Source organism: Bos grunniens, chromosome 18, assembly GCF_055505025.1.
Source record: "Bos grunniens cultivar Pamir isolate PY7600 chromosome 18, Bosgru_T2T1.0, whole genome shotgun sequence".
In the NCBI taxonomy this organism is placed as follows: domain Eukaryota; kingdom Metazoa; phylum Chordata; class Mammalia; order Artiodactyla; family Bovidae; genus Bos; species Bos grunniens.
This window is the reverse complement of record NC_141182.1, coordinates 63,147,440-63,166,552: the sequence shown is the minus strand read 5'-3', so window position 1 is coordinate 63,166,552 and position 19,113 is coordinate 63,147,440. Positions and strand designations below refer to the sequence as shown.

The 19,113-nt window shown below is 46.9% G+C and overlaps 1 protein-coding gene and 1 pseudogene across 2 annotated transcripts; both read left to right on the top strand.

Moving 5' to 3' along the window:
- The first annotated feature begins 507 nt into the window (after positions 1-507).
- On the top strand, positions 508-7,947 carry LOC147354672 (putative killer cell immunoglobulin-like receptor-like protein KIR3DX1). Of its 2 annotated transcripts, XM_086354584.1 has the most exons (9): positions 508-595; positions 738-773; positions 1,925-2,191; positions 3,087-3,386; positions 4,427-4,726; positions 5,696-5,746; positions 6,485-6,607; positions 7,333-7,385; positions 7,497-7,947. In XM_086354584.1, the coding sequence occupies exons 1-9, from the start codon at positions 562-564 to the stop codon at positions 7,650-7,652; spliced, it is 1,320 nt and encodes a 439-aa protein (XP_086210710.1). In that variant the 5' UTR covers positions 508-561; the 3' UTR covers positions 7,653-7,947. The 2 variants fall into 2 exon arrangements, with proteins under 2 accessions (XP_086210710.1, XP_086210709.1); XM_086354583.1 differs by lacking the exon at positions 508-595 and having other exon boundaries at positions 674-773.
- A 1,373-nt stretch (positions 7,948-9,320) lies between these two features.
- LOC147354671 (killer cell immunoglobulin-like receptor 2DL4) lies at positions 9,321-17,856 on the top strand (annotated as a pseudogene).
- Positions 17,857-19,113: the final 1,257 nt, after the last annotated feature.

Below are 19,113 nucleotides of genomic sequence, written 5' to 3'. Positions count from 1 at the left end.
ATGTATATGTATCACTGATTCACTTTGTTGTACATCTGAAACTAACACAGTTAGTTTCTTAATCACATATATTACAATATAGAATTTTTTCATATTTTCAAAGAGCCATAATATGCATGTCTGGTCCTTTCATAAGAATGCAGAATAAAAGTCTCTATTAATGAGTCTTTAATTGGCAACCTGCACTGAGCCTGACATATGAGGTGGGAACATGTGATTTCTCTTCTTTGAAGAGTTAAGGTTAATGAGATTTATCATGAGCTTGGGAAAAGCATCCTGCATGGTATACACTGAAGCACCGTTTCTACTTCCTAAGGCAGCAAGATCTGTCTGAATCCTCTTAGGTTTACAGTGTTTAGGGAAACAAAAATTGATGATTGGGTCATGAGCCGTGCTCCATGATGCGGCTCAAGTCAGAGTTCCATCCCTGGAGTGAGAAGAGGCTGGCTATCTTCCCATGTGACATGACCCAGGCAGACTGTATCAACACCGCCCGCTTCCGCATCCTGTGACTCTGTCAGCTTTGCTCAGTTGTGCCTCCTGTCTCAAAGAAGCAGAGCCATGCGCCCCACACTCTTCAGCCTCCTGAGTCTCGGTGAGTCCAGAAAGACACGGTCAGAGAGGGTTATGGTTGAAATTGGGAGGTCCTCACACCACTGACCAGGTTCTCTGGATGAGGGTGCAGGGAGCATGGGGTCCATCAGGACAAGCAATCTCTGACATGCTTTTCTTTCTAGGATTCTGTGTGAGTCTGAGGATCTGGGCAACTGTAGGTGAGTCCTCCCCATCCCTTATTTCTCTGTTCAACAGAGCATTTGGGGCTGATGCAGATGACACTGGGGGCTGGGGTGAGACACCTGTCAGTACAGTGAGAGCTGCATGCCCTGTGGATCCCAGGTCCTCCTATTGGCCTTGATACTCATCTTCACTCTCCCCAGAGGTTAGCCCAGCTCTGGACTCTGGACCTGAAGGCACAGTGTGAAGTCTGGGAGCTGGAAGCTAAGCCCACTGTGTGCCATTTCTATCATGAGAGGGGAGCAAGAGGCTGCATCCCACAGACCCTCCCCTACAAGCTGGCTCCTGGCACCTCCAACCAGCCCTTAACAACAGGGTCTGCAGGACCGCCTGCTAGTCCTGACCCCAGGGAAGGGTCTGGTCATCAGGCAGGGCCACCTTGACCTTGTCCCACATTTTATGTGTGATTGTAGGTTAGCTAACAAAGGAGTGAGGTTCAAGGTTTACTTCCTTCTTTTTAGTCAAGTGGCTTTTTCACTGCTTAGTTGTTTTAGTGTTAGTCGGTCGAGTCTGACTCCTTTCTACCCCACGGACTGTAGCTCACCAGGCTCCTCTGTCCATGAAATTCTCCAGGCAAGAATATGGAGGTGGTTGCCATTTCCTTGTCCAGGGGATCTTGCCATCTCAGGGACTGAACCCTGGTCTCCTTCTTTGCAGGAAGATTCTTTACCGTTTTGAGCTACAACAAATGCAACAGGGAATTCCTTTTGCTTCTTGTCCATGCATCAGTTTTTCTGTGGTGTTTTATTTGCCTTCATCATGCAGCTTGCGAGATCCGAGATCTTAGTTCCCTGATCAGGGATCAACTTGGGCCCTTGGCAGAGAAAGTGCCAAGTCCTAACCACTGGACTGCCCAGGAATCCCCAGGTGTTTTGTGTTTTGAGAGAAAGGTTTTCAACATTTTGTCAACCCAAAGAGTGATTCATGTCCTGAGAATTTCCATGATGTCCATCCTGGATTGACTGTGTCTCTGTCTGTCCCCAAGCCCCAGGTGTCCTTGAGCATCAGGGTGCTGCATTTTAGGGGAGGAGAGTTCAAAGAATTAAAGGGGAAGCCCACCCACGAGAGCAGTGGGGAGAGCTGACTGTTCCCATTTTCTTCTCAAAGCCTGTGTCTCCTTCTCTCCTAGGTGAATATGTGAAGCTGTCTTTGTCCGCCTGGCCAAGCCCCGTGGTTCCCTTAGGACAGACTGTGACTCTTCGGTGTCACTCCCGTTCTCCACTTAAGAGATTCATACTGTTCAAAACAGATGGGAGAAGGGGTTTGCCTCAGTTCCAGGGATATTATTTCAACAACTTCACCCTTGGCCCTGTGACCAGAGAACATGCCGGGTCCTACACGTGTTCTGGAACCTACTGGTCTGCACGCAGTGATCCCCTGCAGCTTGTGGTCACAGGTAGGAGGGGTGCAGCCCAGCCGGGTACAGGCGTGCCTGCAGGCAACCCTTCCCTAGGTCCACGTCCCAGTGCAGCCGAAAACTTCCTCAGGATTCCCAGCCAGGACCGAACCAGGAAAGAGAACCCACTCTGAGAGTTTAAACTCAGGGTGTCGAATAGAGGGATGGGGTGCCCCAGCTCAGGAAGGAGGAGCCTCCCTAGGCATGAGTTAGACAGGATGCTGCCACTGCCTGCCAGCAGGGAGGATGGGGCACGACCCTGATCCAGCACCTGCCACCCAGTAGAGAGCTGTAATCCCATATGAAGGAGCTGAAGCCCCAGGGAGGAGTCCCAGGAATGTCTCCAGAGACATGAGGTGGGGTCACAGGTGGGGAAATGTTCTCTTTTCTCCACCTCCACCCCAACGTCCTGCAGTCATCGCCCACATTCTAGATGAGTGTGAAAGGAGCCAGGGTATCATCCGCAGACCCACCCCAGCCCCCACCACGCATATTAGGGATGGGATGAAGCTGAGAGCATGGCAACCCACTCAGTATTCTCAACTGGAGAATCCCATGGGCAGAGGAGCCTGGCTGGCTACAGTCCATGGAGTTGCACAGAGTTGGACTCAACTGAAGTGACTGAGTATGCATGCATGAACCCAGGAGCAGGTCCAACAGCTAAAGAGCTTAGAATGAGCACGAGGAGGCTGGAGGTCTTGAGCAAAGAGATACATGAGACAGAAGGAAAAACATGAGCCAGAGCCTGAGTACAAGGCTAAAGAGAATGCAACAAAACACACAAGAAGGGTAACTGGCTCCTCTGGCAAATGGGGAGGAGTTTTACACCTTCAGATGTCAGGGGAATGGCCAAGGTGGGGTGACTCACTGAAGCTCACAACCTCTTTGCTTCTAGGTGTGTTCACAAAACCCTCCATCTCAGCCCACCCAGGACCCCTCGTGCAGGTGGGAGAGAATGTGACCCTCCGCTGTCACTCACCGGTGGTGTGTGACAAGTTTATCCTGCACCAGGAAAGCAGCACAGGGCATTTCCAGAGACGTGGAGAGATGCTCACTAGTGGGCATGCCGCAGCTGACTTTGTCATTGGCCCTATGACTTTGGCAAGTGCGGGCACCTACAGATGCTACAGCTCACTCAGCAGCTCCCCCTATGAGTGGTCAGCCCCCAGCGACCCTGTGGACATTATCATCACAGGTGAGTGTGGCCAGACCAGTCCCTTCTGCTCTCTGTGTCACAGAAGGTCTGGTGTCCAGTCCAGCATCAGTCCCGGGAGAGAATGACAGGTGTGTGGCGACACTCACAAACTCGAGAGAGGGAACAAACCAGAGAGAGGAGGTGTGAACACGAAAGGGAAAAGAGAACAGGGACTGTGCCGTGTGCTAAGGAGAAGACACAGCCGGTGACAGAGTGAAGGAGCAAGAACGTGATAGACGACCAACAGAGAAAAATGTACCAGGGCAGGGACCCGGGCAATTCCCCGGCTCAGGCAGCCAATGATGGTTGGTTGAGGGGTTGATTTCCTGCTTTCATGTCAGAGCTCCCTTCCTCTGTCAGCAGCACACTGTGGTACCAGATGCCCTTGCAGTCTGGCCCTTGTGTGATCGAGTTGAATGTCAACACCCTGAAGTTGCTCAGCCTCGTGGCTTAACTGTCCTTCTGCAGAAAGAGATGGGGAGATATCCCTCCAACCCTCCCCGCTAAGGAGTCCCTTCCAGCCCCTGGGGGTGGGCAGGGCAGTGCTGAACATGCCCTCAGAAAGAGGTGGTCCAAGATCCTGTGAGATTCTGGCAATTTTCACTCCATTATCTCTTCTTCTGGGTCAATGCCATGTTTTCTGATGGTCTCCAGCAGTAGTTAGCAGGTTCCGTTTATTTCAAGAGAACCGCACATCTGGTTGATTTTTAAAATTTATTTTATCTTATTTATGTTTGTTGAAGTTTAGTTGATTTCAGATGTTGTTAATTCCTTTTGTACAACAGAGTGATTCAGTTATTCATATACATATATTCTTTCTTTTAAAAAGGATATTAAATGACACTCCATTTTTAAAGTTATTTCTCTATTTTTCCCTGTGCTGGGTCTCCCTTAGTGGGGCTTTCTCTCCTGGCGGTAGGCGGCCTTCTCATTGCAGTGCTTCTCTTGTTGCACACTTCCGGTTAGTACTATACTTAGGACTAGAGTTATTTTGTGCTCTAAGGTCAAGGTCCTCCTTGTCCTCCTTGTCCTCCTTCCAGGTCGGTCCAAGAAACCCTCTCTCTCAGCCCAGGGGGGCCCCGTGGTGAGGTCAGGAGAGAACGTGACCTTGGTCTGCAGCTCCGAGAGAGCCTTTGACCAGTTCCATCTGCTCATGGAGGGTGAGGACCTTGGGCGACTGCTCGCTGGAGGGCGGGGCCACCGCGGAGCCCTCCAGGCAGAGTTCCCTCTGGGTCCTGGGATCCCGGCCCACAGCGGGATCTACAGGTGCTATGGCTCTTTCACTGGCTCTCCCTACTTGTGGTCAGACTCCAGCGACCCACTGTTCCTGTCTGTCACAGGTGAGAAACCTTTTCCTGGCCCATGCTTTGTTGTTCCTGTTCAGTCGCTATGTTGTCCAACCCTTTGCCACCTTGTGGACTGCAGCACGACAGACTCCTCTGTCCTTCACTATCTCTTCCACATGGATCACAGCCTTAAGTGGTGAAGGGGCCTTTCGTACCTTACTGAAGCTATGAGCCAGTCATGCAGGGTCACCCAAGCCTGAAGGATCATAGTGAAGAGTCCTGACAAAATGTGGTCCCCTGGAGTTAAAAGTGGCAACCCATTCCAGTATTCTTGCCTGGAGAACCCATGAAGAGTCCCGTGCTTTACAATATAGAAAATGAGATTGTACTGGGCAAAAAGTCCATTTGGGTTTTTGCATAACATGTTACTGTATGATGAGCTCTATATCAAGGGCTCCATGCTGGTGTTAGGGGAACCTTTGGGCTTCTGGAGAAATGGAGGCAATGAGAACCAGAGAGGAACACAGATCGTATATGGCATCTCGACCCTCTTTCACCTCCTGTATGGATGCTCCACATCAGAGTCGTGTCTATCCATGCAAATAAGGAAAAGGGTCAGAGTAGACCCAGGAGGAGGAGAGGCTGGGCTCATTCGGGAAGATCAGAGATTGCATTGGCCACTTGCTCTTAAAGTTTTCCCAGAAGCATCTCTGACATACAGGTGATTTCCCAATTAAGGAGCATAAATACTCACTCCTGGAGCAGAGAGTGTCTCTTGCTTACAGCTGTCTTTCACCACCAGGCATATCTTTCCTGCCTCCTTCCACCATCCCTTCTCCAGGATGGAGGGTCTACTCAACTCATTCACAGGGAGGGACCAGAAGCTCTCCCCTCCACCGTCAGTGCTCTGAGGGATGACAGAGTCAAAGGCAGGCAGGAGGTCAACCTTCCAGAAACAACATTCCTCCTTCAGTTAGTATGAGGAAGGTTACTGTTCATCCCTTCTCTCTTTTTTTCCCCAAGGATCCACTACAAGTACTTGCCCATCAACCGTGGAACCACACACCTCAGAAGGTAAACAAGATGGTCTCCTATCTCAGCAAATTTATGAGAAGACAGAGGGGTCCTGTGTGAGTGTTGGCTTGCCACCTCCCAGCTCTGTGACTTTGGGCTCCTCAATGTCCCTGTCATGTCAGGATTTAAGACTGTGGTCTGCCTAGAACCAGAGGGGACATTGAGCTTCTCATGCTCTGTGACTGGGAATTTCTAAATTGAAGAAAGTGGATCAGAGTGACCTAACCCCATGCTTAAGGGAGATGCTAACCCTCCCTCCACCAGGATCTTTGGGGATGGATGGCGGGGCAAGCAGAGAATTTTAGGGAGCACGTTATATATGTGTTATTCCTCTTAGTTTTTGTGAACTAAGCATTCCACAGGTCAGAAATAAAAGTGTCATAACTTCATGAGTTTCCATTCGAGATCTATGTGGATGGAGGGCAAAATGTATTGTGGATTAAAGGGTCACATTCATTCAAAAACACAAGGCCTTGTCATATGGGGCAGCAGAGAAAAACTGCATTGGTGCCTGGGAGGCCTTGTTTCAGACCTCAGCTGGTCTTGCGTGGCCTCCTTACTTCATCCACTGCTAGCATCTCTCCTGGATGCTTTGGTACCTCCTGGGAAGTGGAGGCCATAACTGATCAGGTTGACAGATGCTGACGCACTTTGACACAAGGAAACAATAACTCCTGTGTGTAGGGGCAGGGTGTATGCAACGAATAACCAGACCTTCTTCTCTTGGCTTGTTGGCAGAAGCACAGCTTCCTCAAGCACACTCCAGCACATGGTACATTTTCCTTGGGCTCATCATAGCCTTCACCTCTACCAGCATTATCCTCGCTGCTCTTGTCTGTCACTGGTTTTCTACCCAAAACCGTAAGTCTGAAGGTGGTGAGCTCAGCATCATCTGACCCAGGGGGAGTGGGCTCATAGCAGAGAATGGCATGTTCACTTCCTGTAGGTTAAAAACTGATTTCCGTTGTTGTAATCCCTGATGGAACATCTTCCAGAGGCCCATGGAACCCTGTTATTTTTTATGAAACTATGTGTTGATTTATTCTTGGCTGCATCAGGTCTTGGCTGCAGCATGGGGGATCCTCATTGTGGTGCTGGGGTGCAGTTCAAGGCTCCAGAGCTCACGGGCTCAGCAGTTGCATCATTGAGGATACTTGCTTCAAGGCATTTGGGATCTCAATTCTCCCACCAGGGATAGAACCTACGCTCCCTGAACTGGAAGGTTGACGCTTAATTCCTGGGCCACCAGGGACATTTCAAGCCCTGTTCTTCCCTTCCAGTACAACCATCCATTTTTCTCCCCTACATGGTCTTGGGAATCTGCTGATATGTAGAAGAGGATGGTCCATAACAGAAGACGTAGGATGGGTCCATGGGTTTGCACAGAATCCTGAGACAGACTGTGAATGGCTGGGCTTGTTTATGGAATGTTTTGTTTTGTTTTGTTTTCATTTAGTGGAGTAGACAGGCTCAGCAACCTGGGGCACACCCCTGCCTTTTTTTGGCTTTGATGTAACTATCAAAGTTATGGAGGCCTGGAATAACTGCCTCCACCCTGAAGAGCCTTGACTCTCTTCCATTTGCAGACGTTGCCATCATGGAAGGAGAGCCCATGGAAGACAGAACAGTGAATGGCGAGGTGAGTCCTCCCAGCCCAAACCCTTGTCATAGTCTGAGCCCTTCCAACGCCCAATATCCCAGCCTTTGAAAATCACATCTCAGTCCATCATTCTCACCTCTCTCCTCTCAGGACTCTGCAGTAGAAGATGTGATATACGCCCACTTGGACCTCGGGACCCTCTCTGAGAGACGGTTCACTCCCACTCCCCTGAGGCCCGTGCACCCCTCCACTGAGCCCATTATTTATGAGGAATTCGATGCAAACCAAGACCATGCTGAGCCCTGAATTGGCCCCATCCTCTGAGCACACAGAGTCTTACAAATCAAGGACCTAGATCTCTTGTTAAAGGGGTTCCTTCTCCTCCAAAGCAGCCCAGCAGCTCTGAGGTGAGGAGTGGAGTCCAAGAATTACAGTATCGTCTTCAAAAATCCCACCACCTCTTAATGATCTCCTGGCTATTCTGGGACTCTATTGTAACTATCTCACCTTTTGGGGAGATGCTATAATCAATCACTCATACTAGGTAGCTTATCATGGTCACCCTACTTTTTCTACAATTCCAATAAAGCATAAAAAGTTTGCCAGTTGACTCTTCAAATTATTCAGTTTAAAATAAAATAAAATGAATAAAAGTAAACCCCTCTATTCAGTAACATTTTACAAGGGTAAACTTATTTACAAGACTGAAACAGACTTGTAGACTTAGAGAACAAACTTAGAGTTACCAGAGGGGAGGAGTGGCGGGACAGATAGTTTGGGAGTTTGGGATTAACATGTGCACACCGTTATATTTAAAATAAAATGCTTTCCATGGAAAAATAATAATGTTAGTTGGCAAAACAAAAAGATGAAGTATACTCTGAGATAGCCAGTATGGTGCCACTAACCATAATAGGCTGAATACATGCATGCTAAGTCAACTCGGTCATTTTTTCGACCCGTGGTCTGTAGCCGCCCAGGCTCCTGTGTGCATGGGATTCTCCAGGCAAAAATACTGGAATCAGTTTCCATTCCTTTCTCCAGGGGATCTTCTCTACCCATCGAACTCAGGTCTATCAGGTCTCTTGCAATGATAGGCAGATTGTTTACCACTGTGCCACCAGAAAAGCCCCCTCAGCTTTCTAAAAAGACCAAAATCCTGACTGTTGAGAACATGGATTGACTTGGAGGTCATTATGCTTAGTGAAATAAGTCAGACAGGGAAAGAGAAATGCTGTATATTTTCATTTCTATGTGGAATCTAAAAATCAAAATAGTGATTTCCGTGATGGTCCAGTGACTAAGACTCTGGGTTCGCAATGCCAGGGGGTCCAGGTTCAATCCCTGGTCAGAGAACTAGATCCCACAAGCTACAACTAAAAGGATACCACGTATCTCAGATCTGACACAGCCAGATAAACAAGAATAAGTATTAAGAAAATAAAAATAGATGAACAAATATAACAAAAGAGAATCAGGCTCACAGATTCAAAGAAGAAACTAGTGGTTACCAGAGGGGAGAGGGGTAGGTGTGAGGGGCAGCAAAGTATGTAGACTGGATTAAGAAATACCAACAGCAATTATTTATAAAATAAATAAGTCACAGGGCTATAATGTCTGGCACAGGGAATATAGTCAATATTTTATAATATTTTGTACTGTGTGTAATCTATGAAAATACTGAATCACTATGTAATACACCTGTAGCTAATATAATATGGTAAGCCAACTATTCATAAATTTTTACAAATTGTTACATGTTCAAGGAAATTGGCAGTGCACACATACAGGGAAAAGAAAATACAATATAGGAAAATCCATAAATTTTAAAAAATCATGAAATTAGCATTTTAAATAAAGACATTTTTACTGTGGATGTCATAGAGATGGTTGAACATTAAAGATAAAATATAATGCTTGGAAATTTTTTAATATAGGAATGAAATAAGAAATTCTATGAAAATCATATCAAGAATGAAAACAGAAAATAATTCAGTGCCTCAAGGTCGTCACAGATTAGATATTGAGGCATACATTTTTGGTAAACTTGAAAACGTGGCCAAAGGTGGGTTGGGTCAGAGGTTGTGGTTCAAGTTTGTTAAACAATCTGAAGAGACAGCACTGGACTTAACATTTTCCAGGAAGCCCAATTCCTCCTTCAGCCATGACCCCCACACACTGCCTTTTTTAAGGTACGAAGAGCCTGTGTGAGTCACCTTTCCGCCCTGTGGTCAGCTTGCACACGATGTTAGTTTGGGTGTCATCATAACATCCTGTGTACTCTTCAGATCTGCAGAGCTGCTGCCTCCTGATCATTAGGAGCAGCGCCATGCTGTCTGCCATCGTCAGCCTGACATGTCTTGTTGAGTCCTGGAACAGAATGAAGCCTGGTGCAAATATTGACCTGGAGCACTGGGTCCACCTTAACAGAGAGCCCTGCCTCCACAGGGGCAAAGTGGACCTTGATGGTTGGGATCATCAAGGCCGAGCAACATCCTTGCTGACAAGGCCCATAGAACAGGCTGGGGGAGTAGAAGGCCAGGTCTGACATGAGATGGATCATCCATCATGAGTCTTTCTTTCCAGGTTTCTTCTTGATCCAGAGCATCTGGGCACAAGAGGGTGAGTCTTTCCCCCAAACTGTGGTTGCCATCCTCCTCAAGTAAGACTCTCTTGTAATAAGAAGGGAGATGGTACAGAAGGTAGGGTGATGGGTCAACCATGGGAAGTCATAACCATATGAGGGTGGTCTTTTGGAAGTAGAAAATGGGAGCCCAAGGTGGCTTTGATGGTAAAGAGTCTGCTTGCAGTGAGGGAGACCTGGGCTTGATACCTGAGTCAGGAAGATCCCCTGGAGAAGGAAATGGCAAGCCACTCCAGTATTCTTGCCTAGACAATTCCATGGATACAGGAGTCTGGTGGGCTATAGCCTATGGGGTCACAAGAAGTCAGACACGACTGGTTGACTAACACTTTCAGGGAAATCTAGCCCCCAGTTCTGGCCCAGAGACCCTCCCCCAGATACTCTTCCTTCTGCTGAGCCAAGCCCTATGGGCACCTACAGGAGACTGTGATGCTCACAGCTGGGGTGACTGTGAGGGACTGCTGTTATCTGTAGACTGAGGGAAGGCAGCAGAGCCAGGAACCACAGACCCTTGGAGGACAAGGTGATGACTCAAGCTCTCCAGCAGTTCCATGGATAGGCATTGCAGAGAACTGCTGCTGCCCTCCATTCAGAATAAGGGGAGAATCTATGTCCTGCCCCCTGAGATTCCAGAAGGTTCTAATCTAGCACAGGCTCCATCATGTCCTGTGTTTCTCATGTGAGCTGACATCATTTCACTCACACAGGTTGTTTTTCCATTGGGTGTCTACTCCGTCTTGTTTTATAAAACAAATTTTACATTATCAACATCCAGGAAGAATCTGTTAGTTGACACTCAAAATTCTCAGGCTTCCCGGGTAGCTCAGTGGTGAATAACCTGCCTGCACTGCAGGTGCTGCAGAAGATGTGGGTCCAATCTTGGGGTTGGAAGATCCTCTGGAGAAGGAAATGGCAACCCACTTCAGTATTCTTGCCTGGAGAATCCCCATGCACAGAGGAGCCTGGTGGGCTACAGTCCATGGGGTCACAGACATGGCTGAGCACATACAGACGCTCAAAATTCTCAGCAGATGTTTTTCATGTAGGGTGTGCTATGCCTCTGTGGTGTGGGAATCTCCATGGAGCATGGGTTCCCCTGGTTTGAAAAGGAGCCTTAAAGATATGGGAAAGGGTGGGTCATCTGAGCCCAGTGAGAGGAAGGGGTTCCCCATTTTCTACTGTAAACCATGCATTCTTCCCCCCAGGTGATCACTACAAGCCCTCCCTGTCAGCCTGTCCAAGCCCTGTGATTCCTCAAAGACAGCATGTGACTCTCTGGTGTCACTCCCCTCTCGGATTTGACAGCTTCAGGCTGCACAAGGGTGACAGAACTGTTGTCCCTGAGCTCCAGGGCATCATATTCTGGAAGGACTTCGTCATGGACCCCATGACCGAAGCACACGTGGGGACCTACAGGTGTCATGGTCACTACAGTCATCTCCCCCCTGCGTGATCAAAACCCAGTGAACCCTGGAGATTGTGATCACAAGCCAGAGAGCTCTCTTCCAGAGAGGCCACCCATTGTCTGAGTCCCCCAGACCCCAGAGATTTCCGGTGGGAGTGTGAGTCAGGGTCCAGTCAGAACGACAGGAAGTGCTCCAGGCATTCTAAATAAAAGTATATTTAACAGAGGAGATTGGGTCCCACAGTGGGCAGAATGATGGTGCCCCGTGATGCCCGCATCCTAAAATCCCAAATCTACGATTGCTACGTCCCATTCCAAGGGAAATGAAACCGCATGTGGAACTAAGGTTGGTAAGCAGGTGACCTTGAGACGAGGAGGTTTTCCTGAAGATGTTTCTGTGCTTTCGATCTCTCCCACTCTGAGTGGTCAGCCCCTCAGTGACCCTCTGGACATGGTGATCACAGGTGAGAATGTCAAGAGCTGGCATACAGACTGGATGTACCAGGACGTGGAAGCCCCAGGTGGTGGTGTGGGAGATGAGAGAAGGGTGCTTTTCATGGAGAGAAACTGACTCGGTGAGAGTTGCATCCGAGAGGCAAAGATAGAGGAGAAGCAAGTATAGACCACCTGTTATGACAGAGAAGACAGAGGCAGGGGCTGAGAGAGAGGAACTCAGAGATGGAGATAAAGAGTGAAGTAAGAGACACAGACAGAAAGGTAGCAGAGAGGGTGCCTTTCCACCCTGACTTTGCTCAGAGACCAGAAACAGTTTAGGAGCCTGGTTTCCATTTTAACTCTACACTCTCTTCTTTACTCAAAGAACCCAAGGATACACCATGTATCTACCCAGGACTTCATGGGTTGGTCTACCAGGTTGGTCTGTCTCAGGCTGTTTCCCCAGGAGCCCTGTGTCCCCATGCCCCGGGTGAGGCACAGATACTGTGTTCACTCAGATGTGGCTTTGTTCCAGGTGGTTGAGCCACACTGTGCCCCAGGACACCAAGGTCCCTGGTGACGGAGCCAAACGCCAGCTCCTGTATGTTGTGTGTTTCATGAGTTCTCATGCTGTATTTTCAAGCCCACGTGCAAGGTCACACCAAACGTTGTAAGATTATGGAGGTCAAAGCCCACAGAGAGATGGAATCAGAGAGAAAACAGAGTCAATGAAAAGCAGAGGCAGAAACACAGTTGCTGTGCGCACACACAGAAAATAAGCCAGAGGGACTGGGGGCTGTGGGAGAAACATGAAAAAATAAAGGTAAATAGAAAAAGGGATAGAGAATTAATGAGAAAGAAGGGATGGTTCTTTGGCCCATTTTTTGATTGGGTCATTTATTTTTCTGGAGTTGAGCTGTAGGAGTTGCTTGTATATTTTTGAGATTAGTTGTTTGTCAGTTGCTTCATTTGCTATTATTTTCTCCCATTCTGAAGGCTGCCTTTTCACCTTGCTAATAGTTTCCTTTGTTGTGCAGCTTTTAATTTTAATTAGGTCCCATTTGTTTATTTTTGCTTTTATTTCCAATATTCTGGGAGGTGGGTCATAGAGGATCCTGCTGTGATGTATGTCGGAGAGTGTTTTGCCTATGTTCTCCTCTAGGAGTTTTATAGTTTCTGGTCTTACGATGAGATCTTTAATCCATTTTGAGTTTATTTTTGTGTATGGTGTTAGAAAGTGTTCTAGTTTCATTCTTTTACAAATGGTTGACCAGTTTTCCCAGCACCACTTGTTAAAGAGATTGTCTTTAATCCATTGTATATTCTTGCCTCCTTTGTCAAAGATAATGTGTCCATATGTGTGTGGATTTATCTCTGGGCTTTCTATTTTGTTCCATTGATCAATATTTCTGTCTTTGTGCCAGTACCATACTGTCTTGACAACTGTGGCTTTGTAGTAGAGCCTGAAGTCAGGTAGGTTGATTCCTCCAGTTCCATTCTTCTTTCTCAAGATTGCTTTGGCTATTCGAGGTTTTTTGTATTTCCATATAAATTGTGAAATTATTTGTTCTAGCTCTGTGAAGAATACCATTGGTAGCTTGATAGGGATTGCATTGAATCTATAAATTGCTTTGGGTAGTATACTCATTTTCACTATATTGATTCTTCCAATCCATGAACATGGTATATTTTTCCATCTATTAGTGTCCTCTTTGATTTCTTTCACCAGTGTTTTACAGTTTTCTATATATAGGTCTTTAGTTTCTTTAGGTAGATATATTCCTAAGTATTTTATTCTTTCCGTTGCAATGGTGAATGGAATTGTTTCCTTAATTTCTCTTTCAGTTTTCTCATTATTAGTGTATAGGAATGCAAGGGATTTCTGTGTGTTGATTTGATATCCTGCAACTTTACTATAATCATTGATTAGTTCTAGTAATTTTCTGGTGGAGTCTTTAGGGTTTTCTATGTAGAGGATCATGTCATCTGCAAACAGTGAGAGTTTTACTTCTTCTTTTCCAATTTGGATTCCTTTTATTTCTTTTTCTGCTCTGATTGCTGTGGCCAAAACTTCCAAAACTATGTTGAATAGTAATGGTGAAAGTGGGCACCCTTGTCTTGTTCCTGACTTTAGAGGAAATGCTTTCAATTTAGAAGACATACAGATGGCTAATAAACACATGAAAAGATGCTCAACATCACTCATTATCAGAGAAATGCAAATCAAAACCACTATGAGGTACCATTTCACGCCAGTCAGAATGGCTGCGATCCATAAGTCTACAAGCAATAAATACTGGAGAGGGTGTGGAGAAAAGGGAACTCTCTTACACTGTTGGTGGGAATGCAAACTAGTAAAGCCACTATGGAGAACAGTGTGGAGATTCCCTAAAAAACTAGAAATAGAAATGCCTTATGATCCAGCAATCCCACTACTGGGCATACACACTGAGGAAACTAGAAAGGAAAGAGACACGTGTACCCCAATGTTCATCGCAGCACTGTTTATAATAGCCAGGCAATGGAAGCAACCTAGATACCCATCAGCAGATGAATGGATAAGAAAGCTGTGGTACATATACACAATGGAGTATTACTCAGCCATTAAAAAGAATACATTTGAATCAGTTCTAATGAGATGGATGAAACTGGAACCTATTATACAGAGTGAAGTAAGCCAGAAGGAAAAACACCAATACAGTATACTAACGCATATATATGGAATTTAGAAAGATGCTAACAATAACCCTGTGTACGAGACAGCAAAAGAGACACTGATGTATAGATCAGTCTTATGGACTCTGTGGGAGAGGGAGAGGGTGGGGAGATTTGGGAGGATAGCAGTGAAACATGTATAATATCATGTATGAAATGAGTCGCCAGTCCAGGTTCGATGCAAGATACTGGATGCTTGGGGCTGGTGCACTGGGACGACCCAGAGGGAGGGTATGGGGAGGGAGAAGGGAGGAGGGTTCAGGATGGGGAACACAGGTATACCTGTGGTGGATTCATTTCAATATTTGGCAAAACTAATACAATATTGTAAAGATTAAAAATAAAATAAAATTTAAAAAAAAAGCATGGGACAGAGAAGCCCTAAAAATAAGAGACTTGTAAGGGTGGATGGGTGTAAAGATTGAGAAAGATGGTGATGTGGGGTGGATAATAGGGATAACAAAAGAGACCCAGAGAGACAGAGAAGCAGAGGAAGTCATGAAAGTGGAAATAGATGATAGATAGATAGGTAAAATGATGTAGGAACATATACATAGATGATAAAATAGGTAGATAGATACATACATAGAAAGGTAGATAGATGGTGGAACGATGGATGGATATATAGATAGATAATAAGATGGGTAGATAGAACGGTGGATGGAGATATAAACAGATAGTAGAATAGATAGATGAATAATGCTGAAAGATAGAGACGAGATAGAGAATGAGCACCTCAGAATCAAAGAAGACAGATCAAATCAACCAATCCAAGGAGAAGTAGAGAGAGTTAAAAAAAAAAATACAAGAAGGAAAACTATTAGGAGGGAGGCAATTTCAGAGACCTAGAGAGAGAAAGTAGGAGAGAGATAGCGGAGCGTTACAGAGTGAGAGCAAGAGAGAGAGAGACAGTTGAGAAGAACCAAGCGTGTGAATTCTCAGTTCAGGGGTGAAGGACATGGGATTCGGGAAGAGACTGTCTCACGAAAGTGCCTCTCCTTCTTCTAGGTCTGTCCAAAAACCCTCTCTCTCAGCCCAGAGGGGCCGGTGGTGAGGTCAGGGGAGAATGTGACCTTGGTCTGCAGCTCTGAAAGCGCCTTTAACCAGTTTCATCTGCCCAGGGAGTGGGACGAACTTGGGCGACTGCTCGCTGGAGGGTGGGGCTCCCATGGAGCACTCCAGGCAGAGTTCCCTCTGGGTCCTGGGACCCCAGCACACAGCGGGGTCTACAGGTGCTATGGCTCCTTCACTCACTCTCCCTACTCGTGGTCAGACTTCAGCGACCAACTATTCCTGTCTGTCACAGGTGAGGAACCTCTTCCTGGCCCATGCTTTGTTGTTCCTGTTCAGTCGCTAAGATGTGTCTCACTCTTTGTGACCCCATTGACTGCAGCACAACAGACTCCTCTGTCCTGCACGACAAACTTCTCTGTCCTTCACTTTTCCCCCTCATGGATCGCAACTTTGTCATGGTGAAGGGGCTTGTGCAACTCAATGAAGCTATGAGCCATGTCGAGCAGGGCCACCCAAGCCTGACGGGTCATAGTGAAGAGTTCTGACAAAATGTGGTCAGTTTTGTTGTGCAGTATTCTTGCCTCCAGAACCCCATGAAGAGTCCCATGCTTTACAATACACTAAATCACATTGTGGTGGCCCAAAAGGCAGTTTGACTTTTCCCACAACATCTTACTGTATCACTGAGCTCTACCTCAAGGGATCCATGCTGGCATCAGGGGACCTTAGGGCTTCTGGAGAAATGGAGGCGATGAGAACCAGAGAGGAAGAGAGATGGTAGATGGCATCTCAACCCTCTTGCACCTCCTGTATGGATGCTCCACATCAGAGTCCTGTCTATCCAGGCAAATAAAGAAAAGGTTCAGGGTGGACCCAGGAGGAGGAGTGGGTGGGCTCATTTGGGAGGATGAAAATTGCATTGGCCCCTTGCTCTTAATGTTTCCCAATAGCACCTATGGCATACAGGTGATTTTCCAATTAAGGAGCATAGATACTCATTCCTGGTGCAGAGAGGATGTCTCTTGCTTATAGCTGTCTTTCATCACCAGGCATATCCTTCACGCCTCCTTCCACCATCTCTTCTCTGGGATGGAAGGTCTACTCAATGCATTGACGAGGAGGGGCCAGATCTCCTTTCCCCCATCAGTGCTCTGAGAGATGACAGAGTCAAGGACAGGCAGGAGGCCAACCTTCCAGAAACAAGAGGCCTCCTATGGGGGGGGAGGGGCGGCGAGGAAGGTTACTGTTCACCCCTTCTGGCTTTTTTCCCCTAGGATCCACTACAAGGACATGCCCATCAACCATGGATCCACACACCACTGAAGGTAAGCAAGACGGTTTCCTGCTCAGCAAATTTCTGAGAAGAAAAGGGTCCCTGTGTGAGTGTTGGTTCTACTACCTCCCATTTCTGTGGCTTTGGGCTCCGCAACGTCCCTGTCATGTCAGCATTTGAGATCATAGTCTGTATGAGAACCAGAGGGGGTATTGAGTTTCTCATTCTCTGGGACTGGGAATTTCTAAATTGAACAGAGTGACACAGAGTGACTTGACCCCATGCTTAAGGGAGATGCTTACCCTCCCTCCACCAGTATTTTTGGGGAAGGATGGGGGGGGACACGGGGAGAGTTTTAGGGAGCACCTTCAATATGTGCTATTCCTCTGTTAGTATTTTATGAACTAAACATTCCACAGTTCAGAAATAGAAGTGTCGTGTCTTCTTGAGGATTCCATTCCAGGTATATGTGGATGGAGGGGGAAATATATGCAGGATTAAAGCAGTCCCCATTCATGCAAAAACACCATGCCTTGTCATATGGGGCAGCAGAGAAAAACTGCATGGGAACCAGGGGGACCTGGTTTCAGACTGCTGCTGGTCTTGCATGGCCTCCTTACTTCATCCACTGCTAACATCTCTCCTGGATGCTCTGGTACCTCCTGGGAGGTGGAGACCATAATGATCAGGTTGAGAGATGCTGACACACTTTGACACAAGGATACAATAACTCCTGTGTGTAGGGGCAGGGTGTATGCAACGAATAACCAGACCTTCTTCCGTTGGCTTGTTGGCAGAATCACAGCTTCCTTAAGGCCACTCCAGCCAGCTGCACCTTCTCCTTAGGCTCTCCGTAGCCTTCATCTATACCAGCATCTTCCTCACTGTTCTTGTCTGTCACTGGTTACCCATAAAGTAAGTATGAAGAGCCAAACTCTCACTGGTGTTCTACGCAAAATCATAAGTCTGAGGAGGGAAGCACAGCGTAATCTGACACAGGGGGAGGTGGGCTCATAGCAGAGAATGGCGTTTCACTTCCTGTAGGTTAAAAACTGATTTCCATTGTTGTAATCCCTGAATGAATATCTTCCAGAGAACTATGGAACCCTGTTCTTTTTATGAAAATATGTGTTAATTTATTCTTAGCTGCATCAGGTCTCAGCTGCAGCATGAGGGATCCTCACTGCTGTGCTGGGGTGCCGTTCAAGGCTCCAGAGCTCGTGGGCTCAGCAGTTGCAGCATTGAGGATAGTTGCTTCAAGGCATGTGGGATCTCAGTTCTCACACCCAGGATAGAATGCACACTCTCTGCACTGGAAGGTTGACCCTTAATCCCTGGGCCACCAGGGACATTCTAAGGCCTGTTCTTCCCTCCAACCACAGCAATCTGTTCTTCTCCAATCTATGATCTTGGGAATCTGCTGATACACATTAGAGAATGGTCCATAACAGGAGATGTAGGATGGGCTCCGTGGATTTCCACAGATTCCTGACAGAGTCCGTCAGTGGCTGGGCTTGTATATGGGATGTTGACTTTTTTTTTTTTAATTTAGTGGAGTAGACAGACTCAGCAACCTGGGGCACAACCCTGCTTTTTTCGGCTTTGATGTCCAGACAAAGATATAGAGGTCTACAAGAATCACCCCCATCCCAAGAGTCTTGACTCTCTTCCATTCTCATATGTTGCCATCATGGAAGGAGAGCCCAAAGAAGACAGAACAGTGAATGGTGAGGTGAGTCCTCCCAGACTAAACCCTTGCCATAGCCCGAGCCCCTCCAATGCCCAATGCCCCAGCCTTCGAAGATCACATTTCATTCCATCATTCACATCTCCTTCCTTCAGGACCCATAAGCAGAGGATGTGATATTCACCCACTTGGATCACAGGACCCTCTCTCAGACAGTGTTCACTCCCACTCCCCTGGGCCTCTTGCACCTCTTCGCCAAGACCAGTATCTATGAGGAATTCGATGTAAACCAAGACCATGCTGACCCTGACCTGGCCCCATCCTTTGAGCACACAGAGTGTTATAAATTGAAGAGCTACATCTCTTTTTAAAGGATGTGCCCTCTTTTTAAAGGGCACTCCTTCTCATCCTCCAAAGCAGCCCAGCAGCTCTGAAGTTAAGAGTGGAGTCCAAGAATTATAGGATCGACTTCAAAAATCCCACCACCTCTTAGTAATTCCTGGCCTTTCTAATACTCTATTTTAACTATCTAACCTTTTGGGAGAATTTATTCTAATCAATTGCACATACAGGGTAGGTTACCATAATTATCCT